The sequence below is a fragment of the Lichenostomus cassidix genome, chromosome 4A, assembly GCF_008360975.1.
Source record: "Lichenostomus cassidix isolate B80296 chromosome 4A, HeHo_3.0, whole genome shotgun sequence".
Taxonomy (NCBI): domain Eukaryota; kingdom Metazoa; phylum Chordata; class Aves; order Passeriformes; family Meliphagidae; genus Lichenostomus; species Lichenostomus cassidix.
Window position 1 is genome coordinate 12,219,871 of NC_139485.1, and position 26,670 is coordinate 12,246,540.

The 26,670-nt window shown below is 44.6% G+C and overlaps 1 protein-coding gene across 1 annotated transcript in view; it reads right to left on the reverse strand.

The window, feature by feature from the left end:
- Positions 1–403: 403 nt before the first annotated feature.
- The window catches only part of GPC4 (glypican 4), a 66,703-nt gene continuing 40,436 nt past the window's right edge, over positions 404–26,670 (reverse strand). The window contains exons 3-9 of the mRNA XM_085060554.1: positions 22,762–23,153; positions 12,314–12,479; positions 6,514–6,644; positions 6,165–6,311; positions 5,627–5,763; positions 3,525–3,700; positions 404–2,594 (exon numbers count right to left, since the gene is read on the reverse strand). Of these exons, the coding sequence (XP_084916680.1) occupies positions 2,386–2,594; positions 3,525–3,700; positions 5,627–5,763; positions 6,165–6,311; positions 6,514–6,644; positions 12,314–12,479; positions 22,762–23,153 (1,358 nt within the window). The 3' untranslated portion in view covers positions 404–2,385. The remainder of the gene's footprint in view (positions 2,595–3,524; positions 3,701–5,626; positions 5,764–6,164; positions 6,312–6,513; positions 6,645–12,313; positions 12,480–22,761; positions 23,154–26,670) is intronic.

The following is a 26,670-nucleotide window of genomic DNA, read 5'->3' on the forward strand; positions in this document are numbered from 1 at the left end:
TAAAATGATAAATATAAATTCAGAAGTGTTTTTCTTTTCTGAGCAGGAATGCTCAAAGGCAGGAGAACTTACAAGCAACTTTCTTAGATATGAACACTTACGCCAAGAAGGGAGATGTTGGAGCAGGCAGCCCCTCTGAACACAAGGGCTTTTGTTCCACCAGCCTCTGAGCTCTGAAGAAGTTGGGGGTTTTTTTATTCTTTTTTTCTTCATTTAACTCTGCTGGCCTGCCAGCTGGGTATGAGCCAGAAGGGTTATCCAGTCAGACCTTACTGCGATATATTTACAATGGTAGTGCATCTAAGGTTTGTTTATTTCAGGATTAAAATTCAAATGGTTAGAACCATTTAAATAATTAAAGGGCAATCAGAAAATGCCATGAAACCAAACAAATCAGGAAGAGTCATGGAAACCATCAGCAATATTTAATTCAGAAATTCTCTTTGTTAGGGAACTTAGCTGAAAGAAAACAGCTGGATGTAGTTCAACCCTCTAAATTAAAAACAATCTAACAAGGTCTATAGGGATAACTCTTTCAGCTACATATTGGAGACCAGATTCACTTCTACCAAGTAAATGCAATAGCACTCAAAGCTAGAAAGGAAATTCCTCAGAACTGAGGTAGTTTCTAAGTATCAGCACATTTTCCAATTCCTTGCAAGGCAACTTAGCTATTTACAATCCATTTTTTCCCACACATAAATTTATAATTTTTTCAATTTTATGGTTCCATGATTTATTTTCTAAAGAAAAATAATCTAGCCAGAATATCCCTAACTCTACTAACATCATGTTTTAATAAATAACTGGCTACTTCTAGTAAAATTAAGCCTCCAGGATTATTTATACCAGCCAAGAATACTCCGTCTTTATAGCTTTGCAGAAATTTGGTGTGAAAATAAAGTTGAGTATAATGCTGACCCTGAGCTAACAAGTAATTAATGCTTCAATATAAAAATAGAAAATTATCTTTTATGACACAAGAGTGGAATAGAGCTCTCCCTGGACTGCTCTCCTGGCTGGATCCCAGCATCCAGCCAGACCTAAAGGCTACCCAAATCAGGAGAAGATGTGTAGAATAATTTTGAGTCTTTCCAAAGACTTTGCTTTCACTAAATTATGTTTAAAATTATTTCATCTCTTTTCTTAAAAATATACATTTATTTTATTCATGAGTTGCTGTTCACCACAACACTATTCCAACTGCAACAGCACAGGTAGAGAGAGGAGGCTGTCTTGGGTAGTGCCAAAAAGCTACAGGTGCTGGGCATCAGCTCCCAGGAGACCAAAAACACCCAAAATGAGGCATCTTCAGCCCTGTCAGCTGCTGCCTGCTCCTACTCCCATGTACCTGCAACAGTGCCTGCTCCTTCCCTTTTGACCCCACCGGAGAGGAAATAAAACTGCTGTAAAAACAAACCCAACCCCTCCCCACCTGCCCTCCCACACAGGATTCCTTAAAATCAGAACCGAAACCATTAAAAAAAAAATCAATCCAGCATTCACCTAACAAACTTGCAGACAAGACACATGTTGGCATTTGGATCTGCGAGACGACAAGTTGTTTCCAACCGAACAAGTTTAATGCCTCATTCCCGTGGGGGATGCGCGTTGGGAACGAACCCACAGGAGTTACAGCTAATTGCAAGGATCCCAGGGAACCAACGACAACTCTTCTCAGCGTCTGCAGAATGGGAATTCTCTGTAGTCCCTTCCAATTTAACCAAGCCTCCTGTAAGGCAAGCACAACCTGCTCCTGGCATGGATGCCCTACGCAAACAGCGCCCTTGGCACGATGACCAGCTCTGCCTTCACCTTCTGTTTTACCGCATAATGAAGACAAATGACTTCCACTTCTCTCCAGATAAGGCAACTAACATAATGTGGATAAATGGGAAGTTAACTACATGAAACATTTTCTGCTTGTTGGGCAATTATTTTTTCCCCATAAGATAACATGATAAATAAAACCTGCTTCTGTACAGATATTTCTCATTTCAGAAACACATACTTGTTACAGGCCAAGAGAAGACCCTGGGGTTTTTGTTTTTGTAAGAAATACAGTAAAAGGAAAGAAAAAAAAAAAGAAGTGATAAAGACACAAATGCAGAGCTAACTACAGGCTTGTATATACATTTTTGTTATCCACCTCTAACATGGACTCTTGGTGAACAGGATAGACTGGTAGTTCCCATTCCTGTTATTCCCAGGATAGCAAGGGAAAAAAAATAAATCAGTATCTTAAAACCAGTGGCAACATAGTAAAAACTGTACACTGTTGTCCATTAACTTAAAAAGCAAAGTCTCTAGATGGTATAAAAGTGAAAGCAGGTGCCTTCTACCTTCGATAATAAAAGTCTTTTCCCCTCCCCCTATGCTGCACAATTATCTCCATTGTCTTTGCATGGCCAAGAACAAAATGCTAAGGAGCAAGGCTGCTTGTGATAAGCCGCTCCTGGTGGCAGCAGAAGTGTTCACGGTCTTATCGCTCTTGTTGGAGTTCCCAGTGACCTCGGTGGCGTTGAACTCGAACTCCGAGGAGCACTGCTGGAGCTCACAGCCGCTGCCGCTCTCCTCCCCGCTGCTCTCCTCACCTGGGGAGACAAACACACCTGCTGTCCTCCTCTGCTGCCTGCACAGGGCAGCAGGGGGAAAAGGGAAGAGCGTGGCTGCTGTGGTGTTTATGAGAGGTAAGTGTGGGTCCCCTGGTTGATGGGACTTCTGTGTGCGTTCATCACGTCTGGGCAGTGTGTGCTCACAGGCCAGAATCCCAACCCCATCCTGGGCTGCACCAAAAGCACTGTGACCAGCAGGTCAAGGGAGGAGATTTGCCCCCTCTGTTCCACTTGTGAGACCCCACATGCAGCTCTGAATCCAGCTCTGGGGCTCCAAACATAGGAAGGATCTGGAGCACGTGCACAGGAGGCCACAGAAATGCTCAGAGGCTGGAACACCTTTCCTATGTGGACAGGCTGAGAGAGCTGGGGTCGTTCAGCCTGGAGAAGAGCAAGCCCTGGTGACACCTTACTGCAGCCTTTCAGTACTTCAAGGGGCTTATAAAAAAGATGGGGATGAACTTTTCAGCAGGGTCTGCTGCAATAAGACAAGGGTAATGGTTTTAAACTAAAAGAAGGTAGATTTAGATTTGATATAAGGAAGAAATGGTTTATGATGACAGTGGTGGAACACTGGCAGAGGTTGCCCAGAGAGGTGTTAAGTTCCCCAGTCTGGAAACACTCAAGGTCAAGCTACATGGATGGAGCTCTGAGCAACCTGATGTAGTAGATAACTCAGCTCATTGCAGGAGGGTTGGACTAGATGATCTTTAAAGGTCCCTTCTAACCCAAACCATTCTGTGGCATTATAGGAACATCCCTCCTCACACAGCCTGTCAGAGGCCAGTTCCCACCCTCCTTACTAACACGCTTACCCACAGCTGAAGCTTAACCAGCTATCCATGTTAGCATGAAATCCTATTAAAAGGGAAAAAAGAAAAAGCAAAAGGCAAACAACAGCAAACATACTTATGTCAATGAAGTCGACATCGTTCCCACTGTAGGCATTCTTCAGCTTGTTGGTCATCACCCGCAGAGCCATGATTTGCCGGCGAATCACCATGTCTGGCTTGGTAATGTCAACTTCAACCTCTGGGTTATTCACTTGACTTGCCAAGCCATTTCCAGTCACTGCAAAGTCATACCTGAAAAGAAACCATTCCTGCTGGTATCAGAGCTGCAGTTCAGCAGGGTCCCATGCCAAAGGGTGACAGCATGGGAACTCTGCAATGCCTGCTTTCAGTCTGGGCAATATTCTGAGCCCAACAGGATCTTTCCACGTGCTAAACCTCACATAGCCCTTCACCAACTTCTTACCCCATCTCCTCTCCCTGCAATCTCTGCAGTATGTGGAATGAAGCAATGTTTCATTTACATTGTGCCACAAGGGCAGGGGAATGACAATTTTCTCCCCAGCTTGAAAAGAAAAGGAAGATATGGGGTTTATATTAATAATGGCTTTCGACAGCATAAATCAACTTGCTGAAGAGGCTACAGAGCAAAACAAGGTGCTGAGATGCCTTGATGCCCAGTTAGATGATACTTCTGGGCAAACAACCTTCGAGACCCTAGTTATCCCACAGAAACCTATAGTAACTGTTGGAGGCAAGAGTTTCATTCTGGTTTTGAATAATGCACCTTAACCATCAAGCTGAGATATTGAATGTGTGCTTCTCACCACACAGACGTGAGATGTAAATTTCCCTAATAACCCCAGCAGGAGAAACATCTGTGATGCTGAAGATGAGATCCTGTAGCCCCACACATCAGAGAAGGGGAAAGCCAAGATGCTCAGCTTCAGAAGGTGTACATGCTCAGGTCTGCACACACATACAGCCTCCGGGTTTAAAAGAGAGACTGAGCGACAAAACTCAACAGAATACATTTCCTGAAACAGGTATTTGGAGTATCATCTTATAAAGCAGGGATAGAACACATTTCCCTTTCTTCCAATTACCTGACTTGCTAAAAAATCAGTTTAACAAAAGAAAACATAACTTTTCTTAGTTATGGTGCCAACATCAGTACCACAAGAGAGAGAAGCCAAAGCAAATTGTCTTGCCCACCCCACACAGTATATCCAGCCTGCCCTGTCTCCTTGCCCAGTGCTGCCAAGTCTCCGTCTCCTCTCAGTACTGGTGTCTCCACATACACTGCAAGTATCTGCTATCAAAAGCCCCTAGAAGCTGCTGATAAACAAGACTTCAGGAGGCAGAGCCATTTCACAGACCCAAAACATTGCCCTAGCCGAGCATGGTAGAGCTTTAGGCACACACAGAGCAGTGCAAAAGATATGAGGTATGGCTTAGTCCTGTGGCCCAAAAATATCAAGGGCAAAAACTGCTATTACTTAAAAAACTGCTGGAAAACCCTAGACAACTGCTTTATTTTTTTTTATGGAACATCTTGGATTGTGCTTATTTCCTCAAGCAAACAGAAAAAAAAAAGAAACTTTTATTTCCAAAATAAAAATTAAACAGTTACATAAACCATATGACAGAAGAACTTTGGCTTACTCATGTATTGGCAATTTCTTCCTTACAAGAAAAAAAAAGTTTTGTAACTCTTTTTTTCCATAAAAAGTGTGAATGAAACCACTTGCCCCCTTGTGCCACTGACCTCAGCAGTGGAGAAAGTCTCCACCCTCCATCATCCCTGCTCTTGCTCAACAAAGAAACCAGTTCATGGTAGAAACACCAGCTGGGGGCACTGGGGCAACAGAACTGTCAGACAACACAAGCACCCCTGCTCTGTGGCTATGATACAGCATTTTGTACAGATCATCTCCCCAAATCCATGAACAACTAGTAAGGGGCTTAAATCCAAGGAGAGATGCCCTAATTTGGGTATCTACACTCTGTTCCCTCCTCTAAAAGAAACCTTCACATAGAGCTTGGAAAACACTTTGGAGCTACATTCCAGCTCTCCCGTTCACAAAAAAAAAAAGGCAGCAGCCTGTCTTGGGCAAGCTGGGATCACTCCTGTAGGAGAAGAGGGCTCAGGGAGAGGGGCCAGGATGTAGGGAAAAACTGGGGTGAGAGGGTTAACGAGGGGCAGCAGCATCACCAGACCTGCTCTTGGCGCTCCCATTCCAGCACTCATTCTCATTGACAGTGCCTACAGACATCTTTTCATCATTGCAAATGTTGCCAGGGAGAGATGACCAAAATTTTTTGGCTTGTTTCAGCTTCTCTTTCACATCAGTAACCTATTAAATAAAAGAAAAAAAAAGAAACACAAGACATAATCCAGAATACCAAACACTCAGTAAAAGTAAAGTTGGGAAGGTATTTTTTATCACAACAGACGTGTACAGGCCAGATCTTCAGGCTGCGTGTTTTGATGGTTGATTTACTTTTTTAATACAAAATTAAACACTGCTCCTCAAACACATATTATTCATAAGCTGAGCTTTTAACACAGGCACTTCTCTGACATAGAAGGGTTGAGGTAATTAATGTCTAGAGCCATGAGCAGATTACACCCCTCAGAGAGTTTTAACACAGCCAAGGAATATTAAGAAACCCTATAAATTAAAAATGGAAAATTATACACTGTGGCACCCGGGTATGAAGCACCTGTGTGGCACCAGCAGGACCAGGCACTCACCAGTCTGTCCAAGCTCGTGCCAGCAGCTGTTGTTGGTCTCTCCTCCGGGTTGTAGGGTCTGAAACGAGCACTGAAACCACTTTCAGAGACAGAGCGAGCAGACCGGCCTTGGGCAAGTGTTTTTGGCTGGCCACATCCCTGGAAAACCTATGTGAGAGAAGGAAAGGATTTTATGAAATAGGAGGTCACAAGAGCCTCTCTTTTCCAGGCTCCAACCCAGCCCCTGCCCAAAACAATACATCAGTTTTATATATAGTTGAAAGGGTATTCAAGAAAAAAATATTGACAAGAATAGGGAAATAAAACACATTAAATAAATAAACCCCAAGTGTCCTCTAGGCCCATTTACCTTCTGAGACACCTGCATGCTGTTCTCCTGCATGTTCATGATAGCATCTGAGATTTTCACGTCAATGGGGTCCATGACTGACTCAATGTTGAAAGGACCCTCCAGCCTCTCTGCTACCAGCAGCATTGAATCTAACACAGAGAGAGAAACAAAGTTTTGTAATGGAGGAGAATCTAACACACAGAGTGAAAAATGAAGGCTTTTAATGGAGGAGGTTCAAGAACAGCAGATAACAAGGTTAACAGTTTGAGCACACAGACACTAACCACTGCAGTGTCACCTCTCACCAGAGAACATCTCCAGGAAACATTTTGCTCCGTTCCCAGAGCCTACACCTTCACCAGGCTCTTCCAGACTGCCAGCACCAAGCCACAGGCTCATGCACATCAAAAGCCATCACAGCCTGCCAACAGCAGCCTGTAATCAGCTCCTCCCATCAGAACAAGCATTACTAACACCCTCTTTTCCATGCTCGTTTATTAAAGGTTGCCTTGTGTCATTTGTTTTTCAAGACTGCTTTCAAAGCCACCGGCTTCCTCATGCTGGTCTCAAGCACAAGGCACCAACGTGCAAGGGTCCAAGACAATCCCTGATACCATCTTTCCCTTATGGCCAGCTACAGGCTTTTTCCTGCCTGGGGAAGCCAGGAAATGGCACCTCCCAGCATTACATGGACAATTTGCACGAGGGAGGGTGTCTGAGTGAGAGCAGGGTGAATGCTGTGCACTCATGATGTATTTGGCACATCTCTAAGCAAGGGGAGATGGTAAGTCCCTCAGACAACACTGGGTCACTCCTCCTGTGCCGACATGCACGTCCTCATCAAATGCATCATTAAACACAGCAGCTACTGAACATCCACTACTTCCTCTGGGAAATTATTACTGGCATTAAGGCTTTCACCCTGCACTGCATTTAAGCCCTCTCTATGGTTCTCCCCTACAAGGTGCCTCCAGGAATAGGCCTGGCACTAAGCTCTCGTCTCTTCTCACCCATCACAACCTTAATTTACTGTTAGCTTTCACTGTGGTCCCTCAACCCCAATGCATTTGCTGGTCTCCTCTCCTGCATCACTTCACGATGCTGTGCCACAAACTCTTCTTTTTCCAGTTGCATGTAATTCTCCAATTTTTCTTAGCCTGAGTGATGAGGACACAACAGTCCCTCTGGCCCCAAGGAGCTCCTCCCTGCTCCTAAGATATGCCTGATTCCTTCCATTAATGAGAAATGGGTGTTTCACACTCAGTCTATTAATCTTTCTCTTGACATTCATCCTCCTCCTAACTGCAGAAGGTACTTTGCACAAACAGAAAATTTCTGTAGGCTCTGGCTATCTGTTAAAGTCCTGTGAAAAAACTCCACATACTGAACAACTTAGTAATAGCTCTACCTTAGTGACCAAGTCATGTTAAATAACCCACAAACAATGAAAAATACACAACTAACCTATTTGTATGTGTGAAGTTATTATTATTATTAATAAAAACAACAAAACACAACAATGATAATAATAATCCAACACCATAACCCCCAACACAAACAGCAGATGCCATCCTAGCCTATAAATCCACTTTTTAAAGACAACTCAGTATTCTAAAGATTTGTTGGGTGTTAGTTAAAGGACTATCAGTCAATTAGCCCCCTCTCACTCACACAGCTCCACCAAGGTGTGGGTGTTTAGGGAGAGAGCCCCGGGAGGAGCTGGAGGCCCCAGCAAAGGCACACACCACCAGCATCAATGACAGAGCTCTGGCAGGGCATGGCTGGAATTTTGCCGTCAGGGACTACAAACAGGTCTGAACTAAATGCATTAAAAAAAAAAAGGGGGAAAAAAAAGGGAAAAAAAGGAGAAGGTAATAACAAATGAAACAAAGACTCTTAGACTGTATTGTGGTGGGCTCCAATAAAGTGATGCTTCAAATCTCTGAGTAATGACTGCTAGCATGAATATACCATTGTGCCGGAGGAGAGAAAAATGCTTTTGATGTGCTACCAAATGGAGACTTTTGTAAACAAGTGGAGCACAACTTAAATGTGTTCATCATTGTCAAAGCTTTTGGGGTTTTTCACGCGCATAAAGAACACCCCGGCACAGTGTGCAGGAAGCCGCTCATTTCAAATAAAAATATTATGAATAGACAGATAATAAAACACACAAAATGCACAGGGTTTTTTTTTTAAGGAAAAAAAAAAAAAGGAAAAATCATTCCATTTTGTAACTACTTAATTCTCTGAGTGGCCAGGAAAGGCCACAGATCAATAAAGTGTTTGTGAAAGACTGAAAGGAAACATAAACCCCAATTCTTCTGGCTGTTTGGCATCTTTGTAAACTTTGAGCCGGGCAGGCCATCCACAAGACCATGGGAATGTAGAGCGAATTGGGTCCTTTGTTAGCAGGGGTGCCATGGCGTTCCATGTATCACAGCCCAGGAATGCAGCCTCTGCTTTGACTGCCGATAGAGAAAATGCATTCGGCCTCCAGCAGAGCTGCCAAAGCTGGCGAGAAAAGATAAGGAAAGTAATAATTGGAGTTGGGATTGATACTGGTAAGGAACGACAAACGAAATAAACTTTCATTAGAAAGGGGTGGGGAGGAGAAGGGGCTCAGAGTGGGGGGGGTTCTGCCTCATCCACAGTTTTGATTTTGGAGGCATCCTGCAAACTTTTACCTCCCACCAGGAGCTGGCTGGTGTCCCCACAGCAGTGGTGGCGAGCAGTGGTTCCCTCTGGCAGCCCTGCCTGACTTTACTAAGGCTGGCTGGGGTTTCTGCCTGCAGGAGGGGAGGCTCCTGCTACTGCTCCAGGAACAAACCTTCTGAGCAACCCATATCCCCCCCAAAAATTTTCCATTATGGGGAGAGAGGAGTTGATTATAAATAACAATTATTTGCCACAGATCTTGTGCGAAGTTATTGATATTTATAAGCCACAGTGAGGTGGGTCAGTTTTGCTTCACAAAAAAAACCAAAACTGGAAGAGTGAAAAATGTACCCTGGCCATGTATTACAAACACACAGCATGACAAAGACTGTCTCTCCTCCCTGTGATGGGGAGATAGAAGTGGATTTAGGTGAAAAAAAAAACCAACCAAGCCACACCATCTAGCACCATCCCTTAAAGACCCTTTTCCTCTTGCATACATTTGTCCTTGCTACTGGCATTGAGACAATCCTTGGCAACAAAGCACCTCGCTCTCATGAAGGAAAGCAATTCTTTCTCATTGTGCCACCAATAATCAGAAACCCACATCTTCAGCCTCACTGTCTGACTTGAAGAACAAAAGGCAGTTTTCAGTCTTAACCCCAAGATCTGATTTAAAAGGGGAAGGAAGGAGGGGGAAGACCTTGACCATTCATTAACAACAATCTTTTTTTTTTTCTTTTTTTTAGGGGGAAAAAATTCTTTGCACACAAAGTAGTACTCCAGATATGTATATGGAGCCTGAATTCGACATCTTTGAGCAGAGTAAACCTTTGTGGAGAAAAAAAAAAATCATGAAAAGGCACTGGAGATTAACACTGTTCATTCAGGAAAGCTCCAACCCCCCAAAAGCCTGTTTGAAACAAAGTATACCCCTGTCTAATTGGTGTACAATTGTGTCAGGAATAGAGGGAGAAATAATTTAGATAGTTAAAGGGGAGAAAAGAGTACAATTCAGTCATTATTTCATACTCCTCAGCTTTAAATGGTACTTTGGAGAAATAAGGAATTACAAATTCTTGCCTCAAAAAACCTACAAACTTTACATCCCAGCTTTACATAACTGACTTACTTATAGACGCACTGGCACACGTAAATGTGTATCTCACACCCTCTTCATATAGACTAGCAGCACTTGTTGCAAGTTCTCTGATTTAACTATTTTTAAATTGATTTGATAGGTTCAAAATCTGCTTTTGACTTGTAATAAAACATTGCCATAACTTGGCACTTAAACCCACGATGCAATATTGCATTGAGCCCATGGAGGTGGGTTTTTGGGATTTTGTAAGGTGGTTTAGGGGGAATTTTTTTGGGTGTTATTTCTTTAATTACTTAAACCTTTAAATACACATACAAGATATTCGTGGCATATGCCTTGCCCTAAACACCAGATAATTTAATTTGTCTCGAGTGGCAAATTGAGAGAGAAACCATAACCAGCACCTGTTCACTTATTGCATTGTCTAAAGAAAGTGCAGCCTAAGTTTTCTGTATCTGTACTCCATTGCAACCATCAACCCAGAGTGCAAGAACCAAACAAATACTGCCAATAAATGTAACGAAGCTTAATACCATACTTAAGTAATGAGTGGGCAAGAAGCCCTTTGGGGAGGAAGCACTGCAAGAAGAAAGCTTTGCTTCCAACCTGGAATCACACGTATTTATTTTGTCTTGTTTAATAATCTTAATTATTGTATGCAGTCCCTGATCAGTCTCGTGTGACAAGGCTCGCCGGCTTCCCCTGAGGTTCGTTTTTAGCCGCATACCACCTACAGCAATTAGCTGCTTGTGCTTTTGTCTGTTTTCTGGCATTATGCCCTTCCCTTTCATGGGATTCCTCTTTTCTACTTGGACTAGATGTTTGCAAGTCTCCTGGCTTTGAGCTATTTCAGCAACAATTGTAGTTGAAATACTTAATATTCTCATGAGAAAGACGGCTGGGAGGACTGGGGGGGCGGGGTGTCAGCCTCCCAGAGAATGACTTGGAAACCCAATTTAGTGTCACATTTAGCTCCCTATATGGAATATGCACACAAAAAAAACGCCTTCTGAAAATAACACCCTGTGCATATCCAGTTGGCATGGGCAGCAAAGTGAATATCCAGTGCACAAAGCACAGGAAAACAAGTTCTAAGCTTTAAATGTCAACTATCAGCAATTTCCCCTTTTTTTTTTTTTTAATCTTGCAACTTAGTGAAAGGGAAATCTTTTCTTTCTAACATTTTTTTTTCCATGAGTGGGATGGGAAGAGTACCACAGCCTTTTCAGTAGCAGCAGATATTTTACATGTGCACTTCATCACACATTAACTGGAGTGAAGCGACTGCTCCCAAAGGATGCTCGATCACAGATAAATCAAACCTTCTGGAAAAGGAGCACAAATGAAAACATTTAACATTATCTACTGCCTGTGCCCCAAAATGTGATGCACTGCCAATTCTGATGAGCCTTGACCCAAGGTAGAATTTAACATTTCAGCCTAGATTTCATGTACTGAATGATACCATGTATAAGCACAGAACAGAAATAACAACCACGAGGAAGAGGATGGCAAAAGCACTCACACAGTGTCACGTAAGATCTGCTGACATTGCAAAAGGATGGTGGCCAAGTGCCAAATGAACTGTTTAAAAACAGATTCAGACATATGTCCTATTCAATTTTTTAATGTAAAATCCAGGTCTACAGCTTTTCCTGAAGCTCTTCATGACTGGCAAAGAGACTCCCAGCCCACTGAAGAAGAAAACTGGCTTCAGGAAGGACAGCTGCATGGTGACAATGATGTATAAGAAGTAGTATAGAAAAAACAGCTTGCACACATGCTTGGACCAGCAAGAAGAAACATTCCAAGCCTACAAGCCCATGGCACTTCCATGCTACTAAAGCATCTGCAACAAATGTCACTGGCACAACAGTCTCATTTATTTAGAGGTTAATGCGAATGGCAAAAGGTGTGCTGTATGCAGAGGCGTGGAAGGAAAAGATACCCATCACAGATACCTGAAAAACCTTCAGCACAGCCACTCACAAAGCTATTCAGGTGAAGAACACGGCATCACTGTAGACTTACACCCAGTTTTAACCCATATTTCCTTACCCATAAAGATATTCCACTCGGCATCCAAGTCCCCTTGGTTGGCCAAGCAGCCTCTCATGACATTGAAGCAGTAGTTGTAGCAGGGCTTCACCGATACCAGACCTCGGCAGTGTGGGCAGTACATCATCTTCAGCAGTGCTCGTGTGCCCTGCGGCGTGGGGTTCACCTTTAGGGGAGAGAAAGAGAAAAGTAGAGAATTAGCCCTCAGTCACTAAAGCAAAAAATCCCACACATTTAGCCCAAGGTGTACAGGACAGAGCTGTGCAGAAGAGATGCAGTGGGGTCAGCCATCGCTGTCTGGTCCCTGCTTATGCAGTCCAGAAGTCCAGGGAACAGATGAAGGATCTGGCTCACCTCCTTGGGTGTACCTGCTACTCCAGGGGATATAGACAGCCCCCATCTCTGCAAAACATTATTTGCACCATGCAGTACACCTTGTATGCTGTGGGAGCCCTCCCAGGGCTGCAAGGATATGTACCCCAAGGGGACAGGCAGCACTCAAGCTCAGGGAAGGCAGTAAAATGCAGCCAAGTCAAAAGATGTCACACAAGGCTGCACTCTCTGGGCCTTGCTGCTAACACATGCTGAAGATGATGATGCTGGGATTTCTCAGGAAAAAGTGGGATGTCAAGATGGGATGTCTCACACTATCCCCATACCAAACCCACAGGAATGTGCCCTCCTCCTCGGTGGGGCTGCGGCTCTTCCCGGACAATCGCCCAGCAGGGCTCTCCAGCACAGAGACCAGCTCCTTTATCTCACATTCAAGTCCCTCAACACAGCATTTACATGACAGATACCCGGGTTCATTTATACTCAGCACTCATCACGCTCAGTAACGCCATTCCCCACACCCGAAGGAGGTGGCAGCTACAACCCTGCAGCTGAGGACAAGCCAGGAGGACCCTCGGAGCCACCGTGCAGCCGCTGGGCGTGCAAGCAGAGCTGTCTGCAGCAGGCACGTCACCCCTGAGCCCTCAAAAGGGCTGTTTTCCAAAGTGACTCATGGTCATTCATGTTTGATTCACTCTCTGGCCCAGCTTCAAAACACTCATTGAAACCATTTCCACATAGCCAGTCCAAGGAGCATTAGCTCCATCCCGACCACATGGTGGGTCTGCCTGAAGTGTTGAACAGAGAAGCTCCCTCAGGAGTGAGTTTAAGTGTTAATTAGCCACACATGAAAATAGAAAATTAAGATGCAATCAGAGATACACTGACAACACAGAAGCGGTCTCTGGTGTTTCAAACAATGCACCTGAGACGCCTTGTAAGGCATTTGGGGAAGTGCTCTAAAGAGACTGTGATCCAAGACCGTGCTGGAGGAGACACACAACATCCCTGAGAAGGAGGGAAGTCACTCAACATAAACAGCTGGAGATGTGCATGGCCTTCACATGTCATCTGCTGGAGGTCTGGGAACTGACTTCATGGCAGAAAGGACAACAGGACTTAGCAGAGATGAATGAAACAAACCAGAAAAGAAAAAATGCTACTTAATCAGGCTGGCTCTGTTAATAACATCAGCAAATTTTTAAACCCTCTTTTCTTATGAAAAGAGATGGCAGATAAAGATCTGCTGTGTTTCTGACAACTCCAAAAAAACCACGGTTTCTTTTCAGTAGGCAAGTGAACTGGTTAGAAAGACAGAAGGACAATTTTCTGCAGCTGATGTAGCTCAGTGCTGGATTTTGGCTGGCCAGCAATGTTCATCAGACAGCACTTTACCCTTCTTTTGTCCACAAAGAGCCTGCTTGGCTGAGGAAAAGGAGAATCCATGCAGAAAGCTGTTTGCGGTCGCTGTAGAATCTGATTCAGATGCTTCAGAGCATATACACATTTTATTTTATATATATATATTTGGAAGGCACAGTGGGAGCAGGAGCCCCAGCAGAAAGCTCCCTGTTGGGACAGCACGGCTTTAAAGGAGAGCTGGTTCAAACACTAAGAGCTCAAGCAACAGAAACCAAGCTAAATCAGATGATTTATAGTTGGAAAACTGGAAACAGACAAATGTAAAGGTATCATCTGCTATCCAGATGGTGCAGTCCTTGCATAACAAAAAAAAGGGGGGGTGAGGGAACTAAATAACATCTCGCACCCAGAGACAAGAGCTCTGAAGGACACTCAAATTTAGTAGTTTAGTTGTTTGTCTGATAAAAATACCTTCCCATGTCACTCGACAGTAGGTGACAGGAACTCCATGTCAAATCCTCCATGCCAGCCAATCCTGGCCATCCTAGCATTGTTAGCCCTCAAAGGAGTGCTCTGCATCCTCCTCGAGAAGAAAAATTAGGAAAATGCTGATAGCACGAGCCAGGTGCTAGAGCAGCTCCAAGTGGAATGAGAAGCAGGAGGATTCCCCAACCCCACCATGCAAAGCTGCAGCTTTATGAAGGAGATTGCATGGCAGCGTGCTGCAAAAACCCACCAACAGAGCTGTGACCCAGGAGGCCCCTTCCCATCTTAGGTTCCCTCCTCGCCCCTCGAGCGGCTGCAGCCCCACAGCATCCCCTGCTTTGATATTCCATAGGGGTTGATCTTTACGAATCCCAGCAGATGCAGGGGAAACTGAAGCTGCTTTCCTGCATTCCACAGCAGGCGATATGCAATGGGCACTTGGATTAGGTCCTTTGAACAAAGACATGGGATGATTTTAGAAGCAAACAAGGTTTTGCTTCCTTCCCCAAGTAGGTCTGAGTCCTGCACAGAGCTGAGCAGAGGGTGATCACAAAGGGATGATGGAAAAGAGAAACCCCAGCCTGCAGTAATGACCAAACTGAGCCCTGCTAGTGATGGATGTAACCCACAGGGAAGCTGTTAGTGTGCAATACAATTGCAGGTAAAGAGGAAGACAACAGGCAAATTCATCAGTGCAGAACTGGCATTTTATGGTGTCAGAAAGCAACAGGAAAGCACAATCAGAGATCACCTCTAAGAGAGAGTTTTGGGGAAGACTATGAGCAATTACACCTCGTTACAGCAGTGATAAATGCTTAACTGCTGAGTATCACTGCAAGGAGAACCTTAACCCCTGGCATGGGGCCCATACCCAGTCCAGACCAGCTCTGGCTCTGTCAGTGGGATGTGCCATATGTTGCATTGGCAATTCTTCACAAGCTTTTAATGTTGGCCCTGCCATGCCAGGTGCAAGCTCTTAAAACACCATTGTATGTAACAGTAAACCCAGATATGCTTTGTTCTGGGGTTGTGTTTATCTTGGAAAGCAACTCAAGTTCATTCAAACTGTACTCTAGAATGACCCTCAAAACCAAGTAATCTCCTTTCTAATAAAGCAGAGTCCCAAAGAAAGCTTTATTTGCTGGAGGGGATTTACTCTGGTAGATTTGAGCTCAGGTAGTAGTAGCTGCAGTGCACACACCCTGTAAAAGCTTCTGATAGAAGTAAATGCACTCCAGTCCCTTCCTTTTATCTTGTGAAATTTATTTCCTTTCCATGGCGTTCCACGCCACTGCAACAATCCATCACCCTGCGGTTTCATCATGTAAATTACAATTTGTCCATATCTATACGCTTTGTCAAACGTGAAGATTAAAAGCTGTTAACAGATGTGTTTTGGCACCAATCTTCACATTCATATTGAACTTGCTCCTTAAAAATATGGATTTGCACACAATTCACAAAAATTAAGTGAAAAGCAAACAACTCAGGGCTTAATGCAAATATTTCGTATCGTATTTGTTGGGGTAATGCCCCAACTTACATTGACCCGTGAAGGTAAAATCACATTCTTGTAAAAATGACATGCTCTTAGCATAATAAAATCTGGTTTTTGTTGGTACCTTGTCATACTCACCCCATTTCAGAGTATCACATGAGGGAAACTGTTACGCCCTTAGCCTTTTCCAACTTGCTGGCAACTGCAGCTGGATGCATTCCTCTGCTAGAACCATCACCATTAAAGTACACACCTATCAAGTACAATGCCTTGTTCACAGCCTACCACAAAACCACCAAAACTCAAGATAAACTGATCAGTGCAAGCAGATTAAGTTCAGAGAAGCAACCAGATTCTTCTTCACTTCCTTCCCAAGGCAAGGAATAGCTGAGGAGGGATGACAGAGCTCCAACCATGGACAGTCCTGCAGGGAGCTCCCACCAGCTGTCAGACAGCCAGAGCTACATTACATTCTCTCACTCTACCCTCAAGTTAACATTAAGAATGTTAATAATAACATTTAAAATCCTGTCAGCTTTAATAACTATTTATAATAACACTGATAACTCAGGCTTTCTTATTTTCCAAACTTGCACAACAACAGCGTTGCCATGCCAGCAGCGCAGCTGCCAGAAAACATAAAAATCCAACAATTTGAAAATTAATGCAGTGAAATTACTTTTGTTTTATACTGTTTCCTCTGGAAAAAAAAAAAAAAAGAAAAAAGAAAGAATTAGGGCAATACTGGCTAAAAGACTGAAGGAGTAACTTCTCAGTGACGTGGAAAGATGATTTCAAAAGCACACTCCGAAGCTGACTGTGTGATGCTCTAGGTGAGCAGTCAGCTTAGACAACTGAGTTGTCATCAATTTTTGGGACTAGCACAACCTTACTTGCATCATTTTTTCCTTCTCTCAGTGTTGTGCAAGAGCATCATCTTGGCACATGCTGGTCCAGACATTCAGCTCACTGTGAGGCAGAACATCACTTGGGAGGCTCTTGGTTTGCTTCCCCACCCCAAATATTCCAATGAAAGTGTTTTGGAATTAACTACGTCTTTAACCAATTTTGCTGGCCTGGTTCTAGAACATTAATAATTTAGACAGCATCTGGTTCAACCACAGATTTGGGCCTATGAGGTCTTGCATAAGGGAACACATTTAGGAGTGACATTCAGGAACTGCACGACTCTGTGTCTCATCAACACTCGCTACCCACAGCGATGTCTGCTGCAGCGTTATCTTGTGCAAGGAAACGTTCAAGAGTACATTTCTGCTCAATTCCCTACTTACAGCTTGCTCCCCCCACTCCAGATATGACACTGCCATGAGGAAAAGCAGAGCTCCTGAGAATCACAGCACCAGGCACTCAACCTGCTCAGTCTTAACATTCCTGCTGTGCTTGTCTTCCCCAACAGCACCCCCAGCCCACAAGGGGCACAGAGGACCTGAGGGTGCCAGCTAAGTGGCTGCCTCTCCCTCTGAACCCTTACACAGGGGTGCCAGGGTCAGCATGTCCTGCTCACAGTGCCCTCAGAACCAAAGTGCTTTTCCCACCAAGCTTGTTCTCTGCAGGACCTGCCTCTCCCTGCCTCAGACACCACAGATCACGAGCAGCGTTCCGTCTGCTTTAATGAGCAAAACAGCAGGGACATTTATCTGAGCATCTACAACCAAAACCATCCTTAGTTATCCCTCACATTGTTTTTCAAAATTAGCAGCAGAACTGCAGTGCAAGGCAGAGAAAGGAAAAAGCCAAAACCACCCCAGTGGACTGAAGCACTCCTGAATGACGCCATCGGCTCCAAACCCACAGTCACATTCACGCACTCCCAGCCCTAAATCTGAGCTGACTGCTGCTCCAGCGTGCTTTGAAGGCCTAGCACAGGCCCTCAGATGGCTGGAGCTGAGGCAGATGCAGTCACATTCTTGGCAGGTCTTCTCAGGGTCATCTTTGATGTGGAGAAGTGCTTGGTATTGTTTTCTGCATTGATGTTTGCCCTTGGTATGTGGAAGGAAATGTCCTTGTGCACTGCAGCCCAACCCCTCGGTCTGGCCCCGTGGCTGGCAACCTGCTGCCTGGACAGCACTGCCTCTTTGGAGGTCCCTCTGCTACACTAAAAGGGCTCCTTGGCTCCTCTAGCTGTTTCTTAGTTGCCCACAAGTGCAGAAGTGTTGCCCCCCCGTCCCTTCCCCATGCATGCAAGCAACATATTCCATTTCTGTCACTTCCCTGGCAAGGTTTGCTCTTGCCCAAAGGCTGCCCAGCTACTTTGGATATAGGAACATGAAATTCCTCCTGAAAGAGGATTACAGTCACATTCCCCCTAAGTCAAACCAAGGGCAAAAATTGCACAGAGGAAGGCTGGACCCTGGCACTCTGACTAAACTTTTAGATCCTCAAATGGCAACGAAAAGGGGCACTTTTATGAAAACCAAATCTCAGTGCCCTACTATTTGTGATGACACAGGCCTTAATTCTCATTAATTTATTGTTTTATTATTTTCACCACTGCTTCTCCTAAGCCAATGGCTGGTCCACATGCAGCACCCATAGCGAAAAAGGCAGGAGCCACAGTTCAGGTTGCTCACGCAGACCAGCAGGTCAACTTGTGCTCCACAGGTGCCTCATTCAAGATGAGGCAGCTCAGAGCAAAAGGGGTTACAAAGTCACCAGGCTCCCGCTCCAGCTGTGGAGTGCCTGTGGGAAGGCAGTCACCTGTCCCCTCTGCAATTCTCTTCATAAACATTTTGAATAAAATTCCGTCCTTGGCTGCTATCATTACACTTCATTAGGAAAGAAATGTCAATACCAAGACAGCTGACCTCCTCTATCCACTGGGAACATCTCCAGCAGCCTCCTCTTCATTGCTAACGTCTCTGGAGGACGGCAGGTGTAATCCTTATGAAATTGCATTATTTCGTAGGGCTCATAGCTGTGCTTCCAAACTAAACACCATTTCTTGCATACAGCTTTCAAGCTGCTTCCTTTCCCAGGGTTCCAAAGGATAGGCTGGAAGATCCTTTCCAGCAGCCCAGGTGCTTTGGTGGCAGCTACATCTCATGGGGCTTTCAGCACACAAATGCTTGTTGGGGAGGTGATTTGAGAGCCTCTTGAGCTCCCTGCAGTTCTGCCTCACATTACAGGACAAAAGGGCAAGAGGGAGAAGTGGTAAAAGAATCCCAAAACAACAATTTATCAGCATCAGTTTCCTGGGGGGTTCCAGAAAACTCTCACCACTACTGCCAAGTGCAGAAGGTCACATCCACACATCCTGGTCTGCAGAGAGATGGTGACACAGACACAGCAATTCCATGTTGGGTGGCTGCACACTTCACCCTTCATGTGCCTCTGCTGCTGACCTCCAGCCAGACCTTCCCTCCCAACTCCTCCTGACCCTACAAAATGCTGTCAGGGAGCCTAGCCCTTGATTTCACTTATTACCCCACACACAGGAACCTCCACCCCATACCCATAGGTGGCCTGCACCCTACAAACCCCAGTGCACTTTGCCCTCAAATGTGTCGTGACCCTCAACCAGGCTGTGGGTTTAATGGCATGCAACTAATTATGGGAACATCTCAGCAGCTTGAGAACTGCCCAGTTGCAGGTTTTCATCCTTTTTTGAGTCACCCAGGGCTCTGGCTTGTATTTGCTCCTTTTTTTCAGCTCCGGCCAGGGCAGGAAATGTCACTGCTGGCAACAATTTAACCCGGCTGACTTCAGTGCTTGTCCAGGGCTAAGTAGCAGGAGAGTGATTAGGGGACAGGCAGATTTCCGTGTCCCCAAGGCAGGGGCAAGAAGGTCAGGGAGAAAGCAGCCAGCATCAGCAGAGGACAGAGGGAAGCACTGGAGGCCCCCAGCACCCTGCAGCCCACCTCAGAGGCAGGGCAGCCAGAAATAGCATCCTGAGTTTTCTGTTCAGATCTGCTGTTCAGGATGGATCTAGAAAATTTTGTATTTTTTGGGTCCAAATAAGGGAATTTGAGGGGTGAAGACTTAAGCATCAAAATTGTGGGGTTTAGACAGTTTGAAAAAAAGTTTGTGTTTTCTCTCAAAACCATACAGCTTTCTCTCTGTTGTGTATTCCAGCACAGTGGTACAGCTTTTGATCCATTCAAGGCTGAATTTAAGTTATTTTCTAGCATTCTGGCTTGGAAATCAAGCATACTTGCAGCTTTTCAATATTCTCTCTTCTTTCACCCCTCTATTCCCAAACTCACTCAAGAACAATACTCTTCTAAATGCAACTCCCTAGTGAAGATGTAAAAATATCTAGGATCATTAAAAAGCCATCAAGGCCATTCCACTGTAAAGTGCTCTTTGCTCTCCTGACAGTATCCCAGGAAAGTACACAGCTGGGTCTTGCAGTAGTTTGTATTTCTCCTCACGAAGATTTTCAATTAAACATTTTTAACCTACTTGCTACATTAAAACTAGTTTGCATTCCCTTGGACATATTTTCATAAAGAAGAATGAAGATTTATCCCTCAAGTTAATCCCTGGTATAAACAGTCATTCCACTATAACTCCTGAGTAAAAATAATAAGGAAGCAAAGTCAATGGAGTCATTATATAGAGCTCAGCAAAGCCAGGCTAATCTATACGTAATGTGGGAAGCCCCAAAACACAACCGCAGAGCAGCAGGCATTAAAACATCAGCTTTTAAACTCACGTCTAGGATTTCCCATTGTGTCTTGCAGAAACATGATGTTAGATTCCCACTGAATGAGATTAAAACACTACAGAAAAGATTACTCCTTCTATTGCTGCATCTAAAGCTTAGGTATTCAACAGCAAGGACTTTTGTTACTGCTCAGAAAAGTCGATCTGTTGTAGGATTTGCAGTGCAACTTGTGAAATTGAAGTGGAAAGTGGAATAACTGTGATTGTCCACGGCACGTGAGCTATTTTTGCAGCTGCATGGGACTCTGGGTAGCTTTCCACACTCGAGCAATTAATTCTAGGGTTGAAGGCAACTCTACACTCAAGGATCTTCAAAAGGGAAAGAGAAATCACGACGCCACCTCGGGTTCACGACTGATTCGTAACAGATGCGGGGACCGTAGCCCTTGTGGTTCCGTGTCAAGTCTGGAGACGTTTTGATGAATTCTGAGCAGATGGAGCATAAACACGATCCCTCACCCATACACGTTTACTGCCTATCAAGTAATTGCACATTCCCAAACTGTACTGGGGTTTAATGGCCAGACCTCCCACCCAAATATTTCATCCACGCTCTACAGCAGTGAAAATCCCATCCCCTGACCACAAGAGCTGCCATACAGCCACAAGCAAGGGCCACCAGATCTGAAAGCCCAACCAAAAGCCAGCAGAGGCTTGGCCAACAGCCTGGCACAGAGACATCACACTTCATCTGGCACCACCCCTCCCTCCCTCCCACCAGGACAGCATGCTTGGGGCTGAAAGGCTTTGTGGTCTCGTAAGAGTGACCCCACATGTCACAAACAGAGCTCCACACACTCATCCTCAACCAGCAATCTAACTTGAGAATCATCTCTATTAGGTGGGGAGTCAAAGTGTCCACAGTGTCCTAAATTTGCCACTGCTAACTTACTACTCACTCCCGGAGTCTGGGTATTTTAGTAAAGCAGCTCCTTTCTTGCTAATATTCTCTGCCCTGCCATACACTTTCAGGCCTATTGCCAGCTGTTTGCCTCATTTCTCTTCAAGGAAAATTAAAATGGAAGCAGACTTCTTTTTTCCCTTATCCTCAGAGACAGTATTTTAATATTATCCCCATAAGTCAAAGAAATTTGACTCATTATCTCATTTAAAGATGCTGTTTGTGCTGCCTACAGAACTGCTTTCTGCTTCTAATAGTATCTGAACAGCTATTTTTGTTTTTTCTCCCCTGGCACTTGGGGTGATTCAAACTCTAGCCTGCTCTTTCAGCCTCACATGTTATTATTCCACAACCAGGTAGAGAGAAAGTAAACGTCTCTCTTTCCGATTAAATGATCACAATAAATCTTCTACACCCCACAGGAAATGAGCTGAGTTTGTTAAAAGGAAATCACTAATATTTGTTATCTTACATAATCACTTCAAGGGGGTTATTGACTGCTCCCTATACCATACAACTCAGACTAAAATTAAAGACAAATCGCGTGCCAAAAAAAGAAGTCACCCCACTTAAATGACACCAAAGTGATTTATATGAAGAGGGAGGTAAACATTTAAGTGACCAACACATCACAGCTGTTTTATCCCCCCAAAAAGTGACTTTACTATAAAAGTCTGAGTTCTAACTTGTGCTCTGTGTGTAGCACCAAGTACAAGTGGCTTCTACCCCGTGTAGATGGCTCTAGTTTACTGTTATCACAGAAGTGCTGTTTGCTCATGTGAACTGCCACTCCCATGCCCTGGAGCGAGGAGAAAATCATCTGCTGCTCCATAATAGATGCCTGTAGCATCCATGACTCACTGTAATTTAAAGGCAATATTAAGAAGAAGGTACGGCCATTACACAACCAAACATGGTTATTTCCACTGCAGAAGGCATTTAATTTCCTGCTGTCGTTCCCTAGACAGGAGGAAAGCATCCACCTGAGGAACTGGGCTGCAGCCCTGGATGGTGGCATCCTCAAAATGTGACTCTACCATGCAACAGCACAGCCTGCAGAGATGGAGTTGGGTCCCCTCCGTGCTCAGCTACCACCAACACCTTTAGGAACAGGACAACAGGGGAAGATGCTGCCCATCATGGGTCCAAGGGACACGGGGACAATCAGGGGACAGAGCTCACCGCAGACACTTTGCTGATGACATCCCTGGCGACGGCCAAGCCCTGCGCAAAGGTGCGGGCAGCCACGAAGGCTCGCGTCACTTGCAGCTTGAGCTTGCGCGGCACATCCCCGAAGGGCTTCAGCTGCTCCGTGTACTTGCTGACACACTCCAGGTACTCGTCCGTGAAGTGGTACTGGGGGTTGACCAGCCGGAACATGCGCTCCAGCAAGCGCGCCCAGAACTCGTTGAGCATCTCCTCCAGGTTGACGTTGCCGCCCACGTAGTAGCGCTTGAGCTCCACAAAGAGGTCCTTGAACAGCTCTGAGTTCTGCATGTACAGGCGGCCGTACGTCCGCACAAACATGTCGTTCAGAGACTTCTCGGCATTCTCCAGCAGCTCCTTGAAGAACTCTAGGGAAGAGGGAGAGAAGACAGGGTAAACACAAGCAATGGGGTTGTGCATTCAATGCTTAACTGGAGAACTGAGCAGAGCAAGACCATCAGCAAACTAAAATGGAAAATTAAAGGATTCCCCCAAAGTTTTCAAACAATGTCTGTATCTCAAAATCTTTGATTACTCTTCATAAATCAATCCCCAAAACTCTCACCCAACTGGATGACTTGTATGAGTGAAATCTCTCTCGATATAAATGTGAATATCATAAGAATCACTAAAAAGACAAAAAAAAGCACACCAGTTTCTGATGCTTCCATTTAGCCATCTTAAAAGATGTAATTACAAAGAACAACATATTGGAAAGAAAATAAGGTGGTTTTGTTAAACAGATGTTTTGCACAAATGAGCCCTTCCTTCCAGTTCTTGACAACTCGTTTTCCAAAATTATCATAAACCAGCCTCAAAAATGAAAAAAATTTAATAGATTTTAAAAAAACAAATTAAAAAATCTACCCGCAAGTTCTTTCTCCTGTCTCGCAAGTTTGCCGCCTCTCAGGGTAGGGCCTGACCACGTACCTAATTGGTCCTGATTGCAGAAGGGGCTTCAGATGTTTGTGGCAGTGCAAAATCCCTCACAATTATACCAAAATTTGCTCAAAATCTAAAGGCTAAACACATGGCACAATAATAAGAGATTTTTCAAATGACAAAGGACAGATAGGGCTTGAGATTTTTCTCACTTTCTAAAAGCAAATCCCCACTATGGTTCACCTTCTAGGAGCACCAGACAGCCCAGAGAGTGGCTGCTGTCACATCTTGGCAGTGCCCCATCTGTCTCCAACACTGATAACAAGTTGACCTGATGATGATATCACTGCAGAAGCAGCTTAAAGAACACCTCCTACCAAGGCCATGTCACCACAGCCTTGGTATGTGGGTCTAAGCACGAACTACCCTGTCACAAAGCCTTTGCCTTGGAGATTTGGCATAAAGGAGATAAAATAAAATTAAAAATAGGGGAGGGGACCACTAGGCCAAAAGAATTTGGGCCATTTTGGAAAAAAACTCCCTGCTCTATGGCCTTGGGGAGCAGCCAAGGAGAGCAAGGGTAGATGCCAGTGGGACAAAGCCTCCCATGCTGCATGTTTGCTCCAGTGCTTCAGGGAGCATCAGCACCCCGGGGAGCGGGTGCAGCCGGGTAAGGAAACTGATTATTTTATGCATGCCACCAGCAATTGAGGATTCTGACCTCTGCTTTTCTGTGACTCATATTCAATAAATATTTTTTAATAAAACATGCCTCTGTGGTTTTCTAAATCCTCAAAGGAGCAATGCTTAGAGGCAGAAGTTGTTAGAAGGGGGAGGGGGGGAATATTTTGGCCCAGTGTGAATTTAAACCTTGTTAAAAGACATTAAAAGTATGCTGAAGTTCAGATTTTCGTCTTCAAAGTGCTCCAGTACAAACAAAGCCTAACACAGAAAACATTTTCTGGAAAAACTGAAACATTCCACGAGTTCCTGATGAACAAAGTCATGGGGTTCAGTGCCTGACATGGCTGTATATAATGCAGCCTCTTAGGAGCACAAGAGAAATGATCCAGGGAAGAGGAGATTGATTTCAAACATCCAACACGTCCTCTGTCCAATATCAGCAGGAACCTCCACTTTCGTTCCCATGACTGGCATTTCCTCTCCAGGAAGATTTTTTTCTGTTGAGTTTACACTATAGAGATTAGCTTGGTGTATATTAATTTCTAATTCACTTAATCATTTTGAAGGCTCACTTCCTTCCTTTGCTCTTTTTAGTATCACCAAATAAGTTGTTTATTTAAATACTTTTGTACCAGGCACAAAACCTGCCAGATGCATCAGCAAGTTCTTCAAAAAGAATTAGGTTTTTGAAATGATATTGATCAGATAGCTCCAACCACCAGTCTAAAGAATGCAAAGCAATGTTTTAAGCCAAGAAAGTTATTTGAAGTAATACATCCATATTACCATAACCAATTTATTCTCCTGCCCAAACTCATTTTATTGGTTACACTCCAAAGTGGAAGTTGAATAAACTGTATCCAGGCTTTACAGTTCTTCATCTCAGCAATTTTTTCATGTGGGCTAGAACCAGGTATGTTCATTAATTATCCCGAAAAAACCCTGCAATCTAATTAGCATCAAATACCTGTGCACCTGCAGCCTTCCAGCCAGCAGCTTTTCCTTGCCCGAAAGGAAGGTAAATAAAGGAAATGAAAACTTCCCACCAAAACCAGGCACTTCCAAAAGCCCAACGCAGCACTGCAGAAGGAGGCAGCATGCATGCACACACAAAGCCCTTGTCTCTGGCTTCAGCTTCAACCATGGACAGAAAACACCAATTCTCAGGTGCCACTTCCCAGAGAAGATGGGGAGGAGGGCAGAGGAGGCTGGGCGTCTGCACCACCCAGCATCCACCCCTGCCAGCATCCCTGAACAGGCCAGACAGAATGCCCTGGTGACCAGCGCCTGTGGCTTGGTCCCTGGCTGCCACTGCTGGCACCTCGAGGCTCCTGGGGAGGAGGTGGGGTTGGGATGGTGAGGAGGGGTGGTACCAAGCATAGCACTAGGGATAGAGGGCCACTTAATGCCAGCAAGCATGGATGGACCCAGCAGTGGGGTGTGCATGACATCTTCCTCCATGCAAGCTCTCAAACTTGGTCAGCAGCAGCAATTAAATTATATATAGATATTTTAGTGTAGCTATTGGCACAGTATAAGCCTGTATCCTCAGTTGCTATCTCCACACCAAGAAATCAGCTTGGGCGCCAGAAGGAACATTAATCTTTTCTCTGTGCAAACTATGGGCATAGATGTCTGCAATGAAGAGAAAAAAGCCTGAAAGTCCTTTTTATGAGTTAAATGCTACTCTGACTAGTAACTCCCTACATCTAATTAGATATTAATTCTCCCCTTCACAGAAATGAGCTGATTAGCAAACACCAACATAACCCAGCATTAACCCTGCCACCACAAGAAGAAAAATGGCAGGTTCCTCTCTTACGTCTTGACTGTTTGCTGGGTAAAATAAATGACCACCTTTCATTTGTATTAGAAGTCGACTTGTTCTCAAACAAAGCAAACACACAAAGGCCTCGGTTGCTTATTTTACAGCACTGTAAAAGCACGTTTTACAGCTGTGTTGCAAGCAATCTGTACTCATTAAATTATCACTCTGACAGGCTTCCTGTGAAAAGCTGTCAAACGCAAACATTTTTCAGAGACGACAAATCATACTTTGCTGGTGCTCTCTCAGACACTGCTATCTGGAGGGATGGCAGGCTCTCTCTTCCCTCCAGTTATCTTGTTTAAACTCCCTGGACAAGGGCTGGCCCCTCTGTCGACAAACAGGCACAAGCACCACATGGTTGGGAAGGGCTTCACAAACTGACCCGAGGGAGCAGCATGTGGCTCGAAGGACTCCCTGGTTCTGCTGACTAAGAGCAGAGTGTGGCTGGGTTACACAAGGAGGATGGACCACAGACAAGGACTGGGGACAAC